A 22,664-nucleotide genomic window follows, 5' to 3' on the forward strand; every position below is an offset into this window, starting at 1 on the left:
CCATACCTCACGTGTTGCGGTCGATGGTAACCTTGCGGTAGGCAGTTTCTCCGGCTGGTCTTTTGCCTTTTCCGAAAACCAATGGTTTCGTTTGCAGCTGAACGTAAGGAGCCTGAAATGCCGTCCCACAGTTCCTTATACCGAGTTGTGGACTACTGGTCCCAGAGAACAGGAGTGCAAGTCGAGTCGAAAATCCTTCCGTCTGTTTGTTGACATGAGTGTTTTGCTGCACAGAGACGGGTGCGTATTTTGGCTGCTACAAGATAATGGTCCGAGTCGATGTTAGGACCTCGGAGCGTACGCACGTCTAGAACACTGGAGACGTGTCTTCTGTCTATCACAACATGATCGATCTGGTTTCCGATCCGAAGACAACCAGTTAGCTTGATGAATTTTCTTGTGCTGGAATCTAGTATTACAGATAACCATATTTCGGGCCCCACCGAAGTTGATTAGTCTCAATCAGTTTGGAAATGTTTCATCGTGGAGGCTGAATTTACCGACCATTGTACCAAAGGTAACTTCTTTGCCCACCCTAGCGTTAAAGTCGCCAAGCACCACTTTGACATCGTGGCGGGGGCAGCTCCATAGGTGTGCCATAAACGCTCATAGAATTCATCTTTGGTCTCATCGTCTTTCTCAAACAGTTGATCATTAAACTCGGTTTCTTGCAAACCACATTTTCCAAAAATTTGCTTGAATGATTACATTAAGGCAAATGATCCGTCATTTATTAAATTTTGTCTGGATGTTGTGTATATAGGTGAATAATAATGTTTTTCAACAATCCACAAAACTTTTAATAAATCCTTAGTTCCATAAAAATGAAATCTTTATTGCCACATAAAACAATTAAAACATAAAAGATCAATGAGCTGATAATTCTTGCAAATCGCAATTATCAATTTAATCTTTACTTACTTCACTTACAATATTCGTTTAACCCAGGCAACTTTAATGTGCGCTTGCAAGCATCAAATCGTAATTAAAAGAATATAAAATTGTGTAAAAACAGATGCAATAAAAAAATTACTGCATAACGCGCTTCTAAGACAAGCTGCTGCTTGTCAAGCTGGCGCAGTCAACCCCCAGCGATAGCCTAATCACTTGCAGTGCAACAACACAACACACAACACAACAACAGAAAGCTCACATTTTCCGAACTGCAACTATGAATGGCGCGCGACTGCACACAACACACACACATACACATGCATCGAATGCTACGGTAATTCACACAAATCTTCAGTTATGCTCAAGCACACAGCCACACACAAGGCGCAAGAAAACTTTAAAGAGTTGCAGGAAAGGCCAAAACATTTAAAACTATGCTTTAAAGAGTGTGACTTTAAGAGCAAAAAATAAGAGTAAATTAGCAAACGAAGAGCAAAGCTCACACTGCTGCTTAGCAGAGAGCGCTGAAAGCGGAAAGCTCCGAAAGCTCACATAATATTCTATAGCCATTTATTTGTTCATTCATTTCGTTTCATATGGTTTCGAAATATTTATGTGCGCGCCAAATGGCGTTCGAGCACCGAGCGTCTTGCCTGTACAGCACATTTCAACTACAACAACAATGGCAATAACAGCAAGAACAATATCAACACTATCCAATACAATACAATAGAATATATTTGATGTGTGTTATAAATCCAAAGAAAGTTCATTGACATCTCGAATACTTGTCATTTCACAAATAAACACTAAACACACATTTCTATGTAAATACTGTTATGTGCATACATGTGTATGTATGTATGTATGTATGTATAGGTATGTTGTATGCAAACATTAGGTTCCGTTCTGTGCGTGACAAGCTGCCGCTCGCCCCTTGATGAGGTGAAGTGAGTAATACACTCGGTTTTATTACATTGTCGAGGCGGCAGCGGCAAGACGCTTCTGCTTAGGGGTGGCATAGGTCATAAAGAGGCAGCAAAGCAAATCAAAGTAAATAAATCATAAAAAAAGTTTAGTATAAATGTATGCCTGATAAAGCGCTTCGACCCTGCTCGTAGCTTAGGCACCCGGCTGCCCTTTTGACAGCGTTGTGTTGTTGTAGTTGCTGCTTTGATAATTCTTCGATCGTCTTGTCGTTGCTTTAATGTCTACATTTATGCTTTAATTACTCGGTTTAAGCATGCTAATATTGCTCACGCTTACACTCATACATAGGCAATTTGTATATATGTATGTATGTATGTACATAGGTGCAAAGACTTATGTTGTTGCTGCTATTGTATTGCTATTTTTAAGCTGTCGCCGCACATTAGTGTTTGCAAAGTGTTTTTTTTTTGTCATTATTTGTAATGTTTTGCGGCAAAAAGTTTTAAAGCTTTGACATAGTTTTTCATTGCGAAAACACAACAAAGAATATGCGAGCAGAGGAAGTAGTGTGGCTTCGGTTTCTGCTTTAATTACCTGCATCAACAAGTTAAGTGTCGCTTGGGCCACTTTACATTTGTTTTGGATACGATCCATCGATTATATTGAGTATAAAATATTTTGAATACAAGTGTACGGTTAAAACTTTTCGTAAATCCAGTAAAATTTGTCTAGGGTGGAGTGCAAATTTTGTTAAGACTAAATAAATCGTATAAACACTTTTATAACAAAATTTTTAGACTTGCATAACCAAAAATTTATATAAGAGCTAAATTTAGTGTTTTAAAATATTCTTAAAAAAGTATGTCGAATGTGTGTTTGTAAATATATGAAATTCAAAAAATTATGTGAAAAATACATATACATATAAGATGATTAATGGTGGTTAATTTTACAAAAAAACTTTCTGTGAGTGCCAATTGAGATCATTTTAACACTGAAGGTATGAAGTGAAGTATGTTCGTAGATTGTAGTTTTGCCCTAGATCATAATCTATACAAAATTTGGTGAAGATAGGCTTTAAACAATAATAATAGTAATAGATCAGTTTGTATGACAGCTTTATGCTAGAATTATCGGATGTGAACAATGTGTTCAGAGATTGTAGCGTTGAATTATTCAATAATATATGCCATATTTCTTGCAAAAATATCATTATAGAGACATTGTCCATATAAGAGCTCGATTTTGATCGCTCAGTTTATATGACAGCTATGTATTATAGTGGTCCGATATCGGCAGTTTCGACTAATGAGTAGCTTCTTTGGGAGAAAAAAAATGTTAAAATTTTATATTGATATCTCAAAAACTGAGGGACTAGTTCGTATGTATACAGACAGACCAACAGGCGAACATGGCTAAATCGACTCAGTGCATCACGCTTCTTAATTATACATGGCATTTTATCGGTTTCAAAGTAATCCCCATAAGACGTAACACACTTATACCAACGATTTTTCCACGCTTCTTATTAGCACTTTTTTGGAACGGCCTTCAGCTCCTCAGAAAATTCTGTTTCATTTCTTCAATCGACTTAAAACGACTTCAACGGAGCGGCAATTTGGCAGTTTGGGGAACAAGAAAAATCACACGGAGACACTTTTGGTGAACACGGTGGTTGACCGATAGCAAGCGTGCACAAAGATACCTATTTACAGTACTTTTACCCTACCCAAAATATTTACCAAAATCAAATTCGGACTCTTTAAGGATGTCGAGATCTCTTCCCTGGTTTCTAACACTTGACTGACGATTTTCGAATACTGTGTCTTTCACTCATTTTATATTTTCTTTAGTTGAAGAGGTCGAAGCATGTCCAGAACGAGACACGATCTCTCGATCGTCTTTGAAGGCTTTATACTACTCGTGGCTTATGTTTTTGACAAAACTGAATCACCTCAAGCTTTTTCAAACATTTGCAATGATTCCGCTAACGAAATCGGGTTAGAAATTCGAAATTTTAGACAAATTCTCTGTTCGACATTTTTATCCAATGTCACAACGCATAGCAATTAAGGACAGTCCAATAAACCAATTTAGCAAAATACATTTTTTGTAATATCATTTACTCGGAGGAATTTAATTACAATTTCTGGGTGCTTTTTTACTTGATACGTACCAAATTGCAAGAGTATTGCTTTAAATCGTATGTCAAAAATGCTCGCAATTATTGGTTGTATGATCTATCCTTAGAAGAAAATGCAGCTGTTCTTTGTAAGCATTGTGTTATTTTCACAAAAATATGGGCAGAGATACTCCAATCTTGGTTAGTTCACCGGTAGTGAAAACTTAACCAGAACCTACCAATGAATTCTGCAGTCTTTCAATTTAGCACTGCTGGTAAACTCCAGCGACGTCTGAGAGGAGCATTGTAGTTGCTTGGTTTTTTACGTACTGTACTGTGGATACTCATACAGGGTTAACCAAACTTTTTACATAATCGTGAATATCCTCTATCAACTGCCAAATAGATTCTATAACATTTTTAAAATTCACAAGTTAACATTATCTCATATATGTTTTTCTTTCTCTTTCCATTACAGCTCAAATTGAAATAATTCCATGCAAAGTCTGTGGCGACAAGTCATCTGGCGTACATTATGGCGTTATAACATGTGAAGGTTGTAAAGGTTTTTTTCGCCGGTCACAAAGTTCTGTAGTGAATTATCAGTGTCCTCGCAATAAACAATGTGTTGTCGACCGTGTCAATCGCAATCGGTGTCAATACTGTAGACTGCAAAAGTGCCTACAATTGGGAATGAGTCGTGATGGTAAGTGTGAGTGTGGCACGCACCACCTAAATAAAAACCAAAACTATGCTTATTCTTTAATATATTTAGTATTTTTTATTGCAAAATTATAATGACTCCAACGTTAATGTTTTGCAGCTGTAAAATTCGGTAGAATGTCGAAGAAACAGCGTGAGAAAGTGGAGGAAGAGGTGAAGTTTCACAAGGCGCAGTTGCGAGCACAGAGTGACGCGGCGCCGGACAGCTCAGTTTTCGACACACAAACACCTTCGAGTAGTGATCAGCTGCACCATAATTACAATGGGTAAGTTCAAGCTTGATTTGATAGGAATATATTTGCTTAGGTCGTACTTACGCGCTCACGTGTCGCCCTCTCTATTTACAGCTATGGCGGCGGCTACTCCAGCAATGAAGTGAGCAGTCCCTACGGTTATGGGTACTCGACATCGGTAACACCGCAACAGACGATGCCCTATGATATATCTGCGGATTACGTCGACAGCACCACGTATGAACCGCGTGGCACGATAATGGATTCGGACTTCGTCAGTCATGGTAGGAGACTAAAATCACAAAAACTCGTGCCAATTCCCATAGACGAATCAGCATTTAATATTCGTATAACCACTTACCACACGCATTACCACTACTACTACTACTACTTACTACCACTACTACTACTACTACTACTCATCTTAGTCATCATTGAAGTTATCGTTAAACGTTTTCCAGTTCAATTGTCAAGTTCATGCCGTGAGCCCATCGCGTTTTCAAGTTGTACACTTTATGTCCACTCAATTATTGTCGAATCAAATCTATTTTCGTTTTTTTGCTATAATTTCTTTTTGTCAGCGCCTAGGTTTTGAAGTGAGTGTGAGTGTGGGATGTAAGTAACGCCGGTGCTATGAGTATATATACCGCAGCCATGGACTGTAAATACAAGCGAAATGCATCTATTTCATTTTTTGTTGTTGTTGTTTTCAAATTCAAGTTAAGCTAAGTAAAGTAAATCAAAATTAGCCTTAGTGGGTTGGGCGCGTCGTAGTGGGGCGCGTAGCTTCAAAATTCCAAAATTCATCCAAATTTATCTGCACACATTCATTTTCTATAACACATTGGCATACAATCATTCATTCTTAGTTGTGGGGCACGTACATTTCATTTTTGGGTGGGCTGTCTCAAATATTTGTTATTGTAATATATATTTCGTTAAATCGCTGCATCAAATATTCGCTGTTGTCTGCCAAAAAAAAAATCAAATTTAAGAAAAAAAATCAAAAAACAAAAACAAATATTCGAAATTCTGGTAAATATTTTGATTGTATATTCCTTGTTGCATTGCTTCTCCTCCCCCCACCAACCAGCTGATGGCGACATCAATGATGTTCTTATAAAAACCTTAGCCGAGGCACACGCCAACACAAGCACCAAACTCGAAGCCGTACACGATATGTTCCGGAAGTCTCAGGTAAAACCGATGATATTTGCACTCGTTCGCCCGCCGAAGTTGAACTCTCGCTAATTGTTTGTTGTATTTGTGCTTTATTTTACTTTCATTTCGGTTATATGTGTTTAAAAATTATGATTTCGCTTGCGCTCATAAGGATATTTCGAGGATACTCTACTACAAGAATCTGGGCCAGGAGGAGCTGTGGCTAGACTGCGCTGAAAAGCTAACACAAATGATACAAAACATAATCGAATTTGCGAAACTGATACCCGGATTTATGCGATTAAGTCAGGATGATCAGGTGAGCACCTAGAAAATATTTTATAATATATTTTAGGTAATTTTGTGGAAGAATGATATATGATCAAATTTGACCCGGACTGGTCCATTTACACTGTACACGCTAACCTAACCTAAAATGTTGCAATATACATATGTATATTAGGCAATTTAGTAGATGAATAACATATGATCAAATTTGACTCGGACTAGTCCATTTAAACTGAAAACGCTAAATGGCTCTCTAAGATGTTTACCAGTGTTTACCATATGATCAAATTTGACCCCGACGGCTCCATTTAAACTGCACACGCTAACCAGATCACTAAAAATATTAATTTCCTGTGAATCCTGCCAAAGTTTGTTTGGTGATTTTCACCATGGAAAAAATAATAACGAAAGCTTGAAATTTTGGGTTTTCAAAGGAGCCACGGCTAGGAAATCATGGAAAATGTTGCAGAAGTGTTTCGGAAAGTCTAATTTATCACGAGAGTGGCATAAGACATTCAGTGAAGGTCGTGAAGTCATCGAAAACTTACTGAAGACACTGAAAACCATACCAACCAAGGCGTATAACAAGTATATTGAGAATTGGATTTAGCGTTAGCGTGCTTAAAAATTTTTTAAACTATATTGATATGATGTGACTTAATGTCATATGAGGCGAAAGGGTGATGTGATATTTTTAAATAATGAGAATTCGAAGTAATTCTACTAATTAAATTCATATGTCCGCAGTCAATCAGAATTGGCCTAACTTTGGCTTAACAGCTCGAATAATTGTATATTTTCAATGTGATGTTAACAAATGACACCATGTAATCACATAGCTGGGCTAAAAAAATGGAATTTTTTCAATATAATTAACTTATATAAAAGTAAATTTTCAAATCAAGAATTTAAATCTAATTTTATGCCATGTGATGTGGTAATATGACGTGATAATGCGATGCGATTTCAATCACATAATGCGTGATATTTAAAAACTGTTGCCTGTCAAACTTTTTGCGCAAAACAATTGAACAACTGATATGTTATATTGTTGTTATGGGAGTGATGCGATGTGGCGATGTGATTAAATTTAAGTAAATCATGCGTTTGAGAACATCACTAATATAAATGTGATGTGGTGTAATGATGATGTTTTTTAAACACAATATGATATGGTTTATTGAAATGTAAATATAAAATAATTTTTTTTCTTTTTCCGCCAACCTTACAGATTCTGCTACTGAAAACTGGATCATTCGAACTGGCCATCGTGCGTATGTCGCGATTGCTCGATCTCTCACAGAATGCGGTACTCTATGGTGATGTGATGCTGTCGCAGGAAGCGTTCTACACATCCGATTCGGACGAAATGCGTCTGGTATCGCGAATCTTTCAAACGGCTAAGTCAATAGCCGAACTGAAACTGACTGAAACGGAGTTGGCGCTGTATCAAAGTTTAGTGCTGCTCTGGCCAGGTAAAACCAGCAAACCTAATTAATAATATACAAAGAGAGAATATATGTTTATGTAATATAATATGTGTTTGCAGAACGAAATGGCGTGCGCGGTAATACAGAAATCCAGAGGCTTTTCAATTTAAGCATGAATGCAATAAGACAGGAGCTTGAAGCGAACCATGCGCCCTTAAAGGGTGATGTGACTGTTTTAGATACATTGTTAAACAATATACCGAATTTCCGGTAAGTCGCACTAAATATATAATCTGTTTCTATATACAATAATCATTTGTATGCCTTGCAGCGATATCTCCATAATGCACATGGAAGCACTGAGCAAATTTAAGCAACAACACCCGAACGTCGTCTTTCCGGCGCTATACAAAGAACTGTTCTCAATAGATTCGCCGCAGGATCTCACATAACATCAAGAAAACTATGTGGAGACTACGAACGCAATCGATGCACCGGACACCCTAGATGCGTTAACGTAGAAACAAAGAATTACCCGATGACTGTTGGCAGAGTTGGCGATGAGGAAGGAGATGCGGACTTGAAAGCGGTGACGGCGGCGGTGTCGGTGACGGTGACGGCAAGTAGTGCATGGAATGCATGAAACTGATTGCTGCTGCAATGACTTTACGTTATAACGTGCTTTAACAACAACAACAAACACATACGAAACAAACAACAACACAAGCAATTTCATTGAAACGACAGCCAGCTGCAAGCAGACAGTCAGATGACCAACAAGCGTCCGAAGTTCTGTTTAACGGAACTTCAAGTGACAACAACAAACAATGTATTCTCAGTTTATTCACTGTTAAAAAAATAGCGTAACAAAAACAAAAACAAACATACTAAACAAACAAAAGAAATAGTAAATCATAGTGCAGAACAAAAGAAACAAAAGGTTTATATAACTAATTAATTCAAGCCACACATAATAAGCAGTAACAAACAATAACAAAAACAAAACAAAAAACCAAGAAAAAAGTAAGCAAATATTAAGCAGCAAATTAAGTTTAAGGATATTTATACAGAATTTAAATAGTAACAGAAAAAACACATATACATATATATATACATAGACAAACCAAAATGCCGAATGCACACACACATACAAACAAACACGAAATCATAAGCAAACCACACACCACAATCACACCTCTCAACATTTGCATACAAAAGAGAAGAGAAAAAGTAAAAAATAGAAGCAAAATAAAACGCAATAACTACAAGATACCGTACATTATATCACATTGTTATAACAAAAACAAAAACAAAAATAAAACTAAATACTAAATATTCAGAATCATTCTAAGTGAAACGGGCAGCAGAAACACAGGAAAATTAAAGCAGCATTTAAGCCACCAAAATAGGCGAACATAAAGTAAGACAAATAAAAAAACTACGGATACAACATACTAACAGTTTTAGTCACACACACACAAATACACAACTTCACTTTCACCTAGAAACAAGAAGCAATTCTCGAAAAACTAAACTTTCAACTTCAAAAACTAAAATACAAAAACGTTGCCAATCTAACGCAAACTCATTCAGCCCTTAGCAAAAAAAAAAAACAAAGCAAAAAAGCTAAACGAAAACTCTATATACTATGTAGTTGATGCCTGGCGCAATCGGCGAAACCCAAGCAAACGCAAACAATTTATTTCGTTCAACTCGAACCAGCACAAATTTTTCCAAAAGAAAAAAAAATTAATTAAAATAAAATATAGAAGGTATATAACTTGCGAATATTATTGAAAAGACTTTTGCAAATCAACAAGCATACACACACACTCATACATCATTAAAAGAAAACGAGTGCTTACGCCCAAAAGCCTAACCTTTGCATTGATTATATAAAAAGCAGTGGAAAAAATTGAAAAGTTGCAGACTGTCGAAGTACAACTCGTAAGAAAGCATATTTTATAGACCGACTGTAAGCACATTGCAAAAATATGTGTGAGCTATTTTTAGGCACCAATTTATTTGCAGCGCTGCGAATTAACAGCCGTGCTGTAAACTCAACTCATGCATATGCTTTATCATTTTCTGTTGAAATGTTATTGAGGCCAACTGCTTTTTTATTTGTTATTGTTATTGTTTTAATTTTCCATAAATTTTGTTTAACTAGTATATAATTTGCTATTCCAACATCTTTCATTTTAATTAAATTTTAAAGAATGTTAATTAACATCCTCAGCTTTTGCATAGTCTCACTCGTAAATGTTAATAACATACCTCTGTGTTTTACATCAGCAAATGTGCTGCAGTACAATGTTTTTTTTTTTTTTTGTTGACTTGTGTTGTTTTTGTATACCTCTTGTCAAGTATAATGCTTTTAATAGGCAAAGTAGTACGCAAAGAGATCCACCTATATCCATGTATAGGAGATACATATAAGGCTCTTACATTTACATGCATATATGAGAAATTATTTTGCTGTGGCTTTGAGAATTAAGTAGAGAATATTTAAATATTTAAGTTTTATTGCTGAATTCTGTGCTGCATGCCCACGACTGTTCCTACATTAGTCGGATCCATGTTAGCGGGATTAAGCTAAATTTTTATACGACCAAACACGGTCCTCGAAATTATTTGGGTTTACTACCTCTAAAAGACTAAAACAACCGACGCTCTGTATACAATTAGTACTTTTCTGAAAATTTCCAACAGAAAAATTTCAATACATAACTCTTCTGAAAGTTTCCAACAGATATTTGTCAAGACTGTAGTCATTTTAAGGAGTACATCAAGGGTGAGAGCCTAAAAAAATGAGAAAGTCTTGGCTGCAGAATGGAATAATCAAACCATAAGCCAAAACCACTATAAATTTTTGTAGTGAACTTTAAAAAACTCGTTTTGAGCGCCTTAATAACTAAGAATTTTTAAACGAAACTGACTACTTTGAAAACACCTTCGCAGCGAGCTTGTTATGCTAAAGGTTGAATTTCTGTTGATGTTCGGTGGAGACACACAGAAAACAAATGTGATGCAATACGTGATCTTTAGTGACCAGTTCGAAGATTTTTCTCTATCCTCAGTAGCGTAAAGCAGTAAAAGTACTAATTTTGCGGTATTTTTTTATTTGAATCGCGAGAGCGTCGCTGAGAGTATACAGAAGAACTTGGGCGTTATTTAAATCAATGAATTTGAAGGTTATATTTTTCATAATGCAATCACTATTTCTACCTTCTTCTCCTTCTTTTTTTTAAAAACAACAACAGAGTTGACAGAGTGAGAGTTGTTTCTGCAAAGCTGCAAGCACCGGCATCGCCCAATTGTGTTCATAAGTATAGTTCACGTCTTTGTCTATCGAACGAGCAAAACGTATATACATATATATTTATATAGATATTCCGATTTGATATACAAAGTTTATTTTAATTTTGTAATACGTTTTATGAAAATTACAAAAAAATAGCTGAGATATTTTACACCAGCTTATAGTGTTCAAAAAACTAGTGAAAAAACGCATAAATTTGTATTCGCTGTTTTATACTCTATTTTGTTTAAGCATATACATACATACAAGTATATGCATTGTCGGTGTGTACGTGTAGTATGTAAATTTTAAGCGTTCTACTTACATAGTTTTACATTTTAATTAGGTTTTTGTTGTTTTCATTTCTACATTTATTTTAATTTGTTTTTTTTTTTTTTTTCAAATGCTGCGCGTCAAAGGTATTTATGGCGGCGTTCAGCAAATTATATACGAAAATGAGATATACGATTTTACACCACATTTGTGTTCAGCCGGCGTAGAGCTTTGCAGGAGCACTTTTGCAGACACAGCTTACTTCATTTTGCTTTTTGTTGAAAGTTTATGAAAAAATATGTTTGTTTTGCTTTGAGCCTCACACTCACGAATGTATGTAGTTTGCGGAATGTACTTATCGTACATATTTGTTTTTTTTTTTTTTGTTTTTTAATTTCAATAATTTTTTTATTTGGGTGCGATATTTTTGCGTTAGTAGCGATTTGAACGCTTTGTGTATTCCATAATTGTTCAGAACGTCTTCGTTCATACTTTTAATATGGCTTTAGTGTTTACAGTCTGCTTATTTTTAGATTTCAAGCGGTTCTGAAAAGCTTTCACAGTTCGAATTAGCTTTCATAGTCTAGACAAACTTTTGATACAAAAGTTTCAAGCGATATTTAGAGCTTTTACTTGTCAAATTAGCTCAATTAAGATTTTTGTACAAAAGTAAGCTTTAAATTTTTAAGAAGCTTTCATAGCTCGAACAAGCTTTTGGAACAAAACATGCCCAGAGCAAACTTTTTGTATAATAGTAAGCTTTAAATTTTTAGAAACTTTCACAGTTGGAAGAAGCTTTAAAACAAAAATTAACGTTAAAATTAAAAAGTTTACGTGCAAAACGGTTTTTAAAAGCTTTCATTTGTTAAGTAAGTTTTCAGTTTTAACTCAAAAGTAAGCCTTAAAATTTCTGGAAGCTTTTTGGAGTCCATTCGAACAAATTTTTGGCATGAAAATAAACTTCACATTTTAAAAAGCTTTCACTTGGCAATTCAGCTTTCGAAGTACGAAACAAATTTTCTACACGCATGTTCAAAGCGGTTATTAAAAGCTTTCATTTGTTAAGCTACCTTTCACTTTCAACGCGAAAGTAAGCTTTGAAATTTCAGAAAGCTTTATCGAGTTAGCTTACACTTTAAAAGCTTTCCCTTGTCAATTCTGCTTTCATAGCTCGGACAAGCTTTTCACAGGAAGGTTTAAAGCGGTTTTAAGAGCTTTTATTCCTTAACTGAGCTTTCACAATTTTATAAGCATAATCGTTTAACACCAAAATAAGCTTTAGATTTTAAAAAGGCTTTCACAAGTCCTTTTAAAGCTTTCCCCCTGCAAACATATAATACTAAATATTATTTTTCTATATAATGTTGCTAACTACATAGCTTATGTGCTTTTTATATTCAACATTGGCACTAAAAGTCCTAGTAAGAGCATATTTTCTTCTTAGCTTTATTGTTGCAAAATACGAGTTGTCACTAAAAAAATTTACAATTTTCCGTTATACGTTTTCGTCGCAGATTTGACACGCGTTTTCATACTGAAGTCTGACTTCACATTTAAGAGACTTAAAGCGATATTTAGGAGACACTTCAACAGCAGCATGCAACCACTGTTAGGCCACACTCGTACCACACACACCCACACATACACACACGCGTACTTCTATGTACTTTTCAGTAGCCCAAAAGCAAAGAAAAAATCATAAACTCTCCTCACCATCATTACCAATAACAACAACCATAAGCAATTATTGCAGTATCATAGGCGAAGAGATACGAGAATTCGTTGTAAGCAAAAAGTAAAAAATATATACATATATAAATAAAAGAAAAAACCAACAAAAAAACAACACTTGGAGGACGGTGATAATTAGTGTGTCTTAAATAAAAAAAAATTATACATAAATTCTTTTCTATTTTTTATTAATACATATTACATAATATAATTGCGATTATGATGACTTTACTTACGATTGATTTTTTGAGCCGATTCCGAGGAACGTAAAACAAATTTAACTAAATTAAAAATAAAATTCAAAAGCAAACTGATAAAATTAATGAAATTGTATGAAAGAGAGCATTGAGAAAACAAAACAAAAACAAAATAAAATTTCGTTTTATGTTTTTTGCCTTAAAAATTAGTTGGAAAAACAATGATATACTAAAATATAAATGCATTATATATATATATATATAAATGAGTAAAAAGCGAATACACATACATTAATGCAATACGAGTACACACACATACAAGTAACACACATGCATATATACACAGGATACATACTTATATACAAGCGAAGAATGTGGAAAGTGGCAAAGAATTAGTAATATGCAAAAGAAATGAAAATGAAAATGAAATATTTACATACATGTGTATAAAACAAAATCTAACGTTATACATACATACATATAAATTATATTACTGTTAAAGGTAAACTGTAAGTTTTTATTGCAACTAGTGAAATGGTTAATTTTTTTATTATTATTATAATATTACTATTATTATTATTAATATTATGATTATTATCAACATTATTATTAATTAAAATTAGTTAATATTTATACATATATATATCTTCATATATATATATATATACATACTCTAAAGCGGTAAAATAAAAAGTATGTTATTTAAGTAGCGGAACTACGGTACACATGTCGAAAATAATTGCATACATATTATGGTAAAAAGTAGTAAAAAATAATTACAAAAACAAAAAAAATATACAGTAATAAAAAACAATTAATTGAATGCATGATTTGACTTTTTATTACCAGCAATGCAGTGAAAACGGTTAAAAAAATAAAAAACACATTAAAAACAAACAAAAAATTAATAATATTATAACGCGCCTTCGTGTTTGATATTTTCTTTTAGCTACAAATACATACATACATACTTACATAGTGCATACAACAGACTAAAATCTCTCATTTACCCAAAGCAACCCAAACCATTAGCGCATTTCCTTTAAGAATAAAAAAAATAAAAAATAAAGAAAAAAAAAAACAACAACAAAAATAAAACACATTTATTTATATGAAAATAATAATCATTTTTTTATTAAAAATACTACCAATAGCATTTAACTATTACAGCAATAATGCTAAAGTTGTCAAAGCAAAAAGCAAAAAGCAAAAAAGCAAAGAGTAAGCAACAAAAACAAAAACAAATAATGTTGATGTGTCGGATACAGTGGGCCTGTATAAAATACATGTTATTTATATATATACATACATACATGCATATACATATACAAATGCGTTAGTATATAGCATGCTATGTATGTATGTATACATATATGTATATAGAAAACAAAAACAAAAAAATTAAAAAAAACAATAAAGAATACATATATATGACATATACATATATATATACATATATATTATACAATTTTGTTGGTCTTTGATATAATTGATAAATAATTGAAATAAAGCAAAAAAAAGTATATATAAAAGTATGTATATACATACATATATGAATGATGAGAAATCGATGCATTAAAGCTAATTTTTAATTCATAACTTAAATATACAATTATAACTTAAGTAATAAGTGTGAGTGGAATGTTTACACCTCTTACATATGACATGTTAACACATACATACATACATATAAACAGTTATACATACATACATGCGAACATACATACATAGCTATATACGCAAGCACACGTTTATTAACGAATCCACACACACACACAAGCATACACACAAACAAAAATACACACACACGCATACATACATACATACATACATGTACTACATGCATTTGCATTCAGTTTCAACTAGATCAATTCATTTATGTTTGTAAATTGTTTTTTAATTTTTATTAGATAAATCGATTTATATTATACTCCAATAGGCATAATAAACATTAACATAAAAGAAAATAAATCAATTCAATCTTAATAAATATATCTGAATTATAAAGAATGGGTGAAATGTGGTCTTTTATTTCGAACGGTATATTAAGTTATAAGCTGTAGTTTTTTCAACCATTCGGACGACATAATCTAGTTACCATAGCCGCTGTCTCTAGATTCGCTGAATTAAGTCAATTTCGCACGAGTTTGTTGAAACCTCATTTGGTATCGACTGCGGAGAGCCGCTTGCGGATGCTCAAGGACCCATTCGATGTTGTGATCATCAATACGTCTGGCATATATAGCCAGACGGGGTGCCAGAAGGGGTTGATATGTGACTAGAAGAACTTTTATTCTTTGTTCGTCGAGTGAGGACTGTACTCATCAATTACTCAGCCCGAAGTAGCGCCTGCAACAGCTTCTGCGTTGGATTTAAATACTGAAGTTATTGTTGGTGTTAATGCTGGTTCCAAGATAGACGAAACTATCTACAAGCATCGAAGTTATGACTGTCAACAGTGAGGTGGAAGCCAGGTCGCGAGTGTGACGACTGTTTGTTTGATGACAGGTGATATTTTGTTTTGCCCTCGTTCACTACCAGATTCATTTTTTCGCTTCTTTGTATAACCTGGAGGAACAGAACTAACGGCGCGGTTGCTGTTATTATTTGCAATAATATCGATATCATCAGCGTACACTTGTAGAAAATTGTACCGTTTCTATTCAGGTGTGCAGGTCGATATATTTTCTAAAGTATGTAAATTGAAGAAGTCGCACGAGTCACCTTGTCTGAAACCTCGTTTGGCATTGAATAGCTCGGAGAGGTGCTTCTCGATACTCACGGAGCTTTTTGTAATTAATTTTTCAGAGATAGCAAATTCAGTCATAGCGGCATAAAGGCAGCTCCTTTTCGTACTGTCAAAAGCAGCTTTTACAGCGATGAAGAGGTGGTGTATGTCGATCCTCTTTTCCTTAACACGTTTGCAATGGTCATCTCATCCGAAGCAGTTTTGTTCTTTTCATGGGGGATGTTGTTTACATCGCAGGAAGGAAGGTTTCGCCTTCGCTAAAGTAGCTCGCCTTCTAACGGATTTGTTTTGGCTAATTTGATCGAAGACCGGAAGTCGTGAGCCACTTGAGCAAAATGTAAAAAAATTCGTTTCTGGCCATGGATGGAGCACAGAGACTTTCCTCACTTGTGTGAACTTCTAAATGGCTCCATCGTATTGTATATGGACAATTTCTGATCAATAACTCGGTTTTTGTTAATAACTTTTCTTTAGCGCCACCTATAGTAACATCATTTTGTAGATAACTTGCTTTCATAAAAATATTTTATAGAAACATTCATACAAATCTTTTTCAAATAAAGGCAATCAAACTTTTATTTGGACCGATTTGCACTTTCTGCCTTTTTCATCATTTTCACGACAAAAAAGCTTAAAAAAGGCTGTTCGCTAAATACAAGTAGAACGGAGACCCTCTGCCCAAGTTAAAAGGCCGAAGCGGGCTACTTTCGATCTACTAAGCGCTTTCGGGTTTTCAGACGCTTCCTGAGATAGCTACTTACAAACGCTCAAGGGAAAGCTTCTAATTCATAGTTGAAAAGTAAACGCTTTATGAATTGTTATACATATATTTTAGGAAAGAAATTTTTAAAAACAACAACTGCATAAATTTTTTTCAATCACTATGCGATTAGACTTGACAAATTGCTCAAGTATTTTTAATTTTTTTATCTAACGAATGCTCCAGTTAGAGTTGAACTCAAAACTCGACTCAGGGATATACATACATATGTTATGTGTTATATATTTATCAGCAATTTATCTTATAAGCTGCTTGCTCTTATTATGGCACATAGCCCCCATTAAGACCAATTACCTTTTCTCCAAATTATTTTGTTCACATTAACCCCACTTTCAAACTTTATTATTGTTTACCAAAGCGTTTATATACCCACTAATAATGATCCCAAAAGTAAGTATATTTTTGGCAAGTTCTCCGAAGTTTAGTACCTCGAGCAAAACCCTGAAAATAGTCAAAAAAAAATTACTAATGACCAAGAAGCCTTGCTCTTGACTGCCTTCAGCTGCAGACAAAGTTTTTGTGAGTTACTTTCACTTCACTTACCCTTTTAGGCAGAGACATTGATAAACTTTAAATTGCCCCCTTTCCGTTCGATGGACAGCGAAAATAATGTAAAGTTTATCAACTATGAATTGAACAAAAACAGAAGAGGAAAGTCGATGAGATGGTAGCACATAAATTAAAGAATGACTGCGATCATTAGCGAAAAGTTTTATTTCGAGTAGCAAAGTCGAGGAATACATACATACTTACATATAAAGGAGAGGGTTATAGCACGCAAAAGATATGGGTATATATGTATTATATAAATATGCATTCATACGTAAAAAAAATCAATTATATTTCAGAATTCACACAGATATCACTTTGATCAATCTTCTTGCACGGCGGGTTAACTATATAGTTAACTAAAGTCGATTCCGATGGCTACGCACTAAATTAGTAATAGATGTCACGCTTCAGATAAATGCCATACACTACTACAAATCTTTATTAAAGCCTTCAAAAGAGGTTGCTGGCCAATATCAGCTAGCTAATACACTTATTTTAAGTCTCGGTTGGAGGGCCTCCATGTTTGCAGCGATGGACCCACGCCTTGCCATAATTAGCAATCAAGCATCCCCGTTGCAACATCTACTCGAGGTTGTTTTTGCAAAAGATTCAAGTATTTTGGTATGAATCTTATCATGACACGCTTACCCAAAAGACTAACAAACCCCGTTTCTACCGTTATGCTGAGCTAGATACCGTTTTTATTGTCATATAGAAATTCTTCTTCTTCTTTATTGGCGTAGACACCGCTTACGCGGTTACAGCCTAGTTCACAAGAGCGCGCCAGTCGTTCTTCTTTTTCGCTAAATCTTCCGCAGAGCCATTCTCCCGAAAACTCGTAACGGCCACTTATCAAATATTGTAATCGTCATGCCACTGCACCACATATAAAGACGGGGATGATGAGTGACTTATAGAGTTTGGTCATTTTTCGTCGAGAGAGGACTTTACTCTCAATTGCCCACTCAATCCGAAGTATAGCCTATTGGGAAGAGTTATTCTGCTTTGGATCTCGAGGCTAACGATGTTGTTGGTGTTAGTGCTGGTTCCAAGATAAACGAAACTGTCGACGACTTTGAAGTTATAACTATCAAACTAACAGAGAGCCAAGTCGTGGGTGCGTCGACTGTTTGTTTGATGGCAGGAGCTATTTGATCTTGCCCGCGTTCACTACCAGACCCAATTGCTTTGTTTACTTATCCAATCTGGAGAAAGCAGAACTAACGGCGCGGTTGTTGACGAAGTCGCACGTTAGGGAGTCGCCTTGTCTGAAACCTTGCTTGGGATCGAACGGCTTGGATAGATCCTTCCCGATCCTGGCGGAACTTTTGGTAATAATAAACTGCAGTTTACACAGCCGTATTAGTTTCGCGAGGATACCAAATTCAAACATAGCGGCATAAAGGCAGCTCCTTTTCGTGCTGTCAAAAGCAGCTTTGAGGTGGTGTGTGTCGAACGGTGAATATCTTGGCAGTTTCTAACCATACTATTATGATTAAGATACTAAGAATCTTTATCTAAATCAAGATATGACTGCCTTCGATACAGCATTATTATATGTACATATATATATCTACAGCTTATTTCTATAACTCACAAATATTTTAAATTTTTTCTATTTTTCTCTTTTCACTTTCACGCAACATGATCATTAATATATGGGTATTAATAACTATATAACAACACAATCCACAACCCAGACTTCAATCTTCAAAACATAATAATAATAATAATAACTCAATATCGTATTACTCATACTAAAAGGAATGCAATTTATTTTCTGCACTATCAATAACCAGATACCGATAAAATCCTTTCACACACGCAAACTTATGCCTTAATTGATTGCATGCGCGGTAGAGTGGGCCCCGGATCAGCTGCTCCATAAAAAGTCAGCCTGATATTTTTCCCAGTTTGAGTTTATTTTTTAATGATGTCAGTAAACCACAAGCGAGCGAAGCAATAAAAAATGCGTACTCGTAAAAACGCGCGCAGAGCGGGAGTAAACCGCCGGCAGATGGATGGCAGTAAGCCAAGTCGCACCAACGAGGCACCAACAACCCACCCAACGGCAAGTGCTGGACGCCAATGGCGGGAGCAACGAAATGCCAACGGTCAAAGCAACATCCGTTCGAATAAAATATGCTGAATATTTGAAAAAGCTGGAAATGTAAAACAGCAACCAATAAACCAATAAATAAACACAACAACGCTAGCGCCAAAAAAAAAATCGAAATGCTATGGAAACAATAACGGTTGTTTTACGAGAAAATCTCGTACACAAACGCACCACCAAAAGGATTTATGAAACCAAATTCGATATTTGCGCTTTTTCCTCTTTGGTCCTCGACTTCAGTTGTAGTGAAATTTATGGCCTGGCAACGGACTGGTCGACTGACTGACTGACTGACTGCGGCCATGTTGCATGTTTTGCATTTTTGGCATAATATTTTATTTGGTTTGTTGGTCGTTGCGGCATAACTCCAATAAACCGCCATTTCTAAATAAGCCGCACGCATTTGCAAATCACAATAAACAGCAAACTAGTTTCGGTTTGAAAACGGTAATCAGCATTAAGCAGCTGCTGCCGCGTTGGAGCGCAATAATCGCTGGTGCAGGTGTGTGTATGTGCTGCATGCAGATTGCAATGCCGTTTTTTCTTGTCATTTACCGATTATAAATTTCGCCTCGCTGCCCCATCCCCTCTACACATCACTGTGTTGTTGTTTGTTTAATGGTAATGTTGTGATTGCATTATTTTCCCAAGCTGAGTGATTATTTCTAGCGTTATGTAATGCCACAAATGGCACTGGTGAAGCGGCAAACCAGTACCCGTAAGAGTCGCAAGTGTCGTGGTTGCGTTGCTTCTCGTCGTTTCTTGGTTTCTGGCTTGCTACGTCGGCGCACCTTTTGGTCACTACATTAACGATTTATAAACCATTTCCGGTATGTTGTGCATCGCGCAGCCGGATGGTGCAGGATGTGCTGTCTTGTTTTTCACTTGTGTATTCTGTTTATGGTTTTTGTTGTTTGTTGTTTCGCGCAGTTACTTTGATGAATGTGGCACAAGGTGCTGCACGTGAGGAAGTCGCAAAAGCATATGTAGACCAAATACGCTGAATTTATGGCAACGAGCTGTGACAGCCAAATCGTAGTGCGATAACTTCATTTAGTTTTTGCTCGAATCAAAACTTATATTTGAAACGTGCTTGAATGCAGCATTCATTTGTATGTACGACACATTCGAAAGGCAAACTGTTTTCCGGTTTTTATGAGGGTGTTTACTTTTGACTTTTAGCCTTAAACACTTTTAGCTGCGAAAATATGGTAAAGTTGGAAATAAAAAAATATAAATAAAAAAGTGTTTCAAAGGAAAGACATTAATAGCTGAAATCCAAAAGTGGTGACATTTCTGTTTTTTAGAGGTGAGTAATAAAAATACACAACTCAAATAAAATTTCGCGGAAAATATTTCAAAATACTGGTATTTTCCCACGTTATTTGAGAAACAACGACGTTTTTGAAAAAATCAATAAGCAGAAAAGTAAGCAAGTGCTAGGTAACCGATCATTTTATACTTTCACAATTTGCAAGGATTCAAGCCGAGGATAATCTTTCAGGAGTTGGCAACACTTTATATACAGTCTGTCAAGTAAGAGCGTGGTCGACAGTTAATGAAAGATTTCGCTCTAATTCCTTCGCGAGCCTATAGAGGGTAGCTTTGTCCTTGATGCATTGTCAATAAAGGTTCAGTTGGCGTTGATCTTTTGAAAGAGAATCACGTTAAACGCCTTGAGCGCGAAGTACGCGTCGCGCTACGCGGAATCCTGCTTTAACACTGCGGGAAGGACAAGCAAAATATATATCTAGATATATCCTAGGAAACTATCCGAACCCTTCTTCATACTCATGATCTGAAATGGCGCAACACAATGAAGAAGTCTCTGTTGACTGAAAAACTTGTGACAAAGCGACTCGCTTGGGCGCATGAGAATATTGATAGAGATTTTGAGAATGTCATTTTTACTGATGAATGTTCTATATGGCAACGTTCTGTCCTCACCGAGCCATATATTAAACAGAAGTTTTGTGGAAGACGGACATACATTTTTAAACAGCTGTCTTACGAAATTCGTCGGATCTGGAGTTCCTTGCCACTATCGGCAATTATCGACGCCGGTGGTGACTGGACACATTATTGACCAAATTGCATCATTGATAATGGATGGAATAATATTTTTTTTTAAATAATACGACCACGCTATTACTTGACAGACTGTAACACAATCTTAAATTAAGTTTAATTATTTCACTTTCCAGTACACAAATTAAGAAGTAATTAATACAATGGGATACAATTTTTCACTAACAATTTTTAAAAGTATGCCACCTTATGACCAAAAATTGTCAAAATCCAACCAAAACTGAGTATAAAGACACCAGTATCTACATATAGTTGAATTTTGACCAAAAATATACTACTGAAATTCAGACGGGATTCTTTCCTGACAATAGTAATTCTGTGTACAAAAACTGGGTTGAATTAGACCAATTTCACAGTTACCTACAGAACAGGTGTAAGGCTAACTCGAAGTTTTAAGTTCATATATTGGAATATGGAACTAAGCCTAGAATAGACCCGATTTTACGCATTTTTTAGCATCACATATGACATATTATTAACAGAAAAAGGTGTTCTCGCTATTTCATTTAGTGTAACCCAAAATTGACTTATTTGGCTCTAAAGCACATTATTACCAAGAATAGACGTTCTCTAAGATTCATTGTTATATCTCACAGATTTGCCGACATTTTCGCCCAAAAGTCACACATAGGCTCTGAGATAAAGATATTTGGTATCTAGGGGGCCAGACTTGAGACGTCATACTTTGAGAGCATTTCTTGCGAAAAGTTGTATCCCGAATCAGATGGAATTTGGAATTGAATTGTATGGCAAGAAAGCGTGGTTGTAGTCCTTTTGTGACTCCATTATCATACTGTAACATAAAGAAGTTAGAAAACCGTTATATCGTGAAGAAGGCGTGATAATCCTCCCATTACATTTTTACACTGTTTGGGGAAGCAGAGTTGATATTCGGTCAGTCGCTCTTAATTTGTATTGTTGTTTGAGTAATGAAAACTCTGCAAGTTTCGATGAATTTTTCTATTCTCTAAATGTTTTGTATTACTTGACAATAATCGACTTCGTTATAAAAGTATATTTGTTACATTTTCATCTCACTCGGAGTTTTAACTCAACATCGCATTCAGATAAACTACATCCACTCAATATTAAAGT

The 22,664-nt window shown here is 35.3% G+C and overlaps 1 protein-coding gene across 2 annotated transcripts in view; it reads left to right on the forward strand.

Annotated features, from left to right (window-relative positions):
• The window catches only part of LOC105229709 (probable nuclear hormone receptor HR3), a 79,753-nt gene extending 65,104 nt beyond the window's left edge, over positions 1 to 14,649 (forward strand). For both annotated transcript variants that reach the window (XM_019991581.3, XM_011210139.4), the window contains exons 2-9: positions 4,425 to 4,652; positions 4,770 to 4,935; positions 5,017 to 5,186; positions 5,996 to 6,099; positions 6,236 to 6,382; positions 7,583 to 7,826; positions 7,901 to 8,051; positions 8,113 to 14,649. In XM_019991581.3, the coding sequence (XP_019847140.2) occupies positions 4,425 to 4,652; positions 4,770 to 4,935; positions 5,017 to 5,186; positions 5,996 to 6,099; positions 6,236 to 6,382; positions 7,583 to 7,826; positions 7,901 to 8,051; positions 8,113 to 8,233 (1,331 nt within the window). In that variant the 3' untranslated portion in view covers positions 8,234 to 14,649. The remainder of the gene's footprint in view (positions 1 to 4,424; positions 4,653 to 4,769; positions 4,936 to 5,016; positions 5,187 to 5,995; positions 6,100 to 6,235; positions 6,383 to 7,582; positions 7,827 to 7,900; positions 8,052 to 8,112) is intronic.
• Positions 14,650 to 22,664: the final 8,015 nt, after the last annotated feature.

Source organism: Bactrocera dorsalis, chromosome 3 (assembly GCF_023373825.1).
Source record: "Bactrocera dorsalis isolate Fly_Bdor chromosome 3, ASM2337382v1, whole genome shotgun sequence".
Taxonomy (NCBI): Eukaryota; Metazoa; Arthropoda; class Insecta; order Diptera; family Tephritidae; genus Bactrocera; species Bactrocera dorsalis.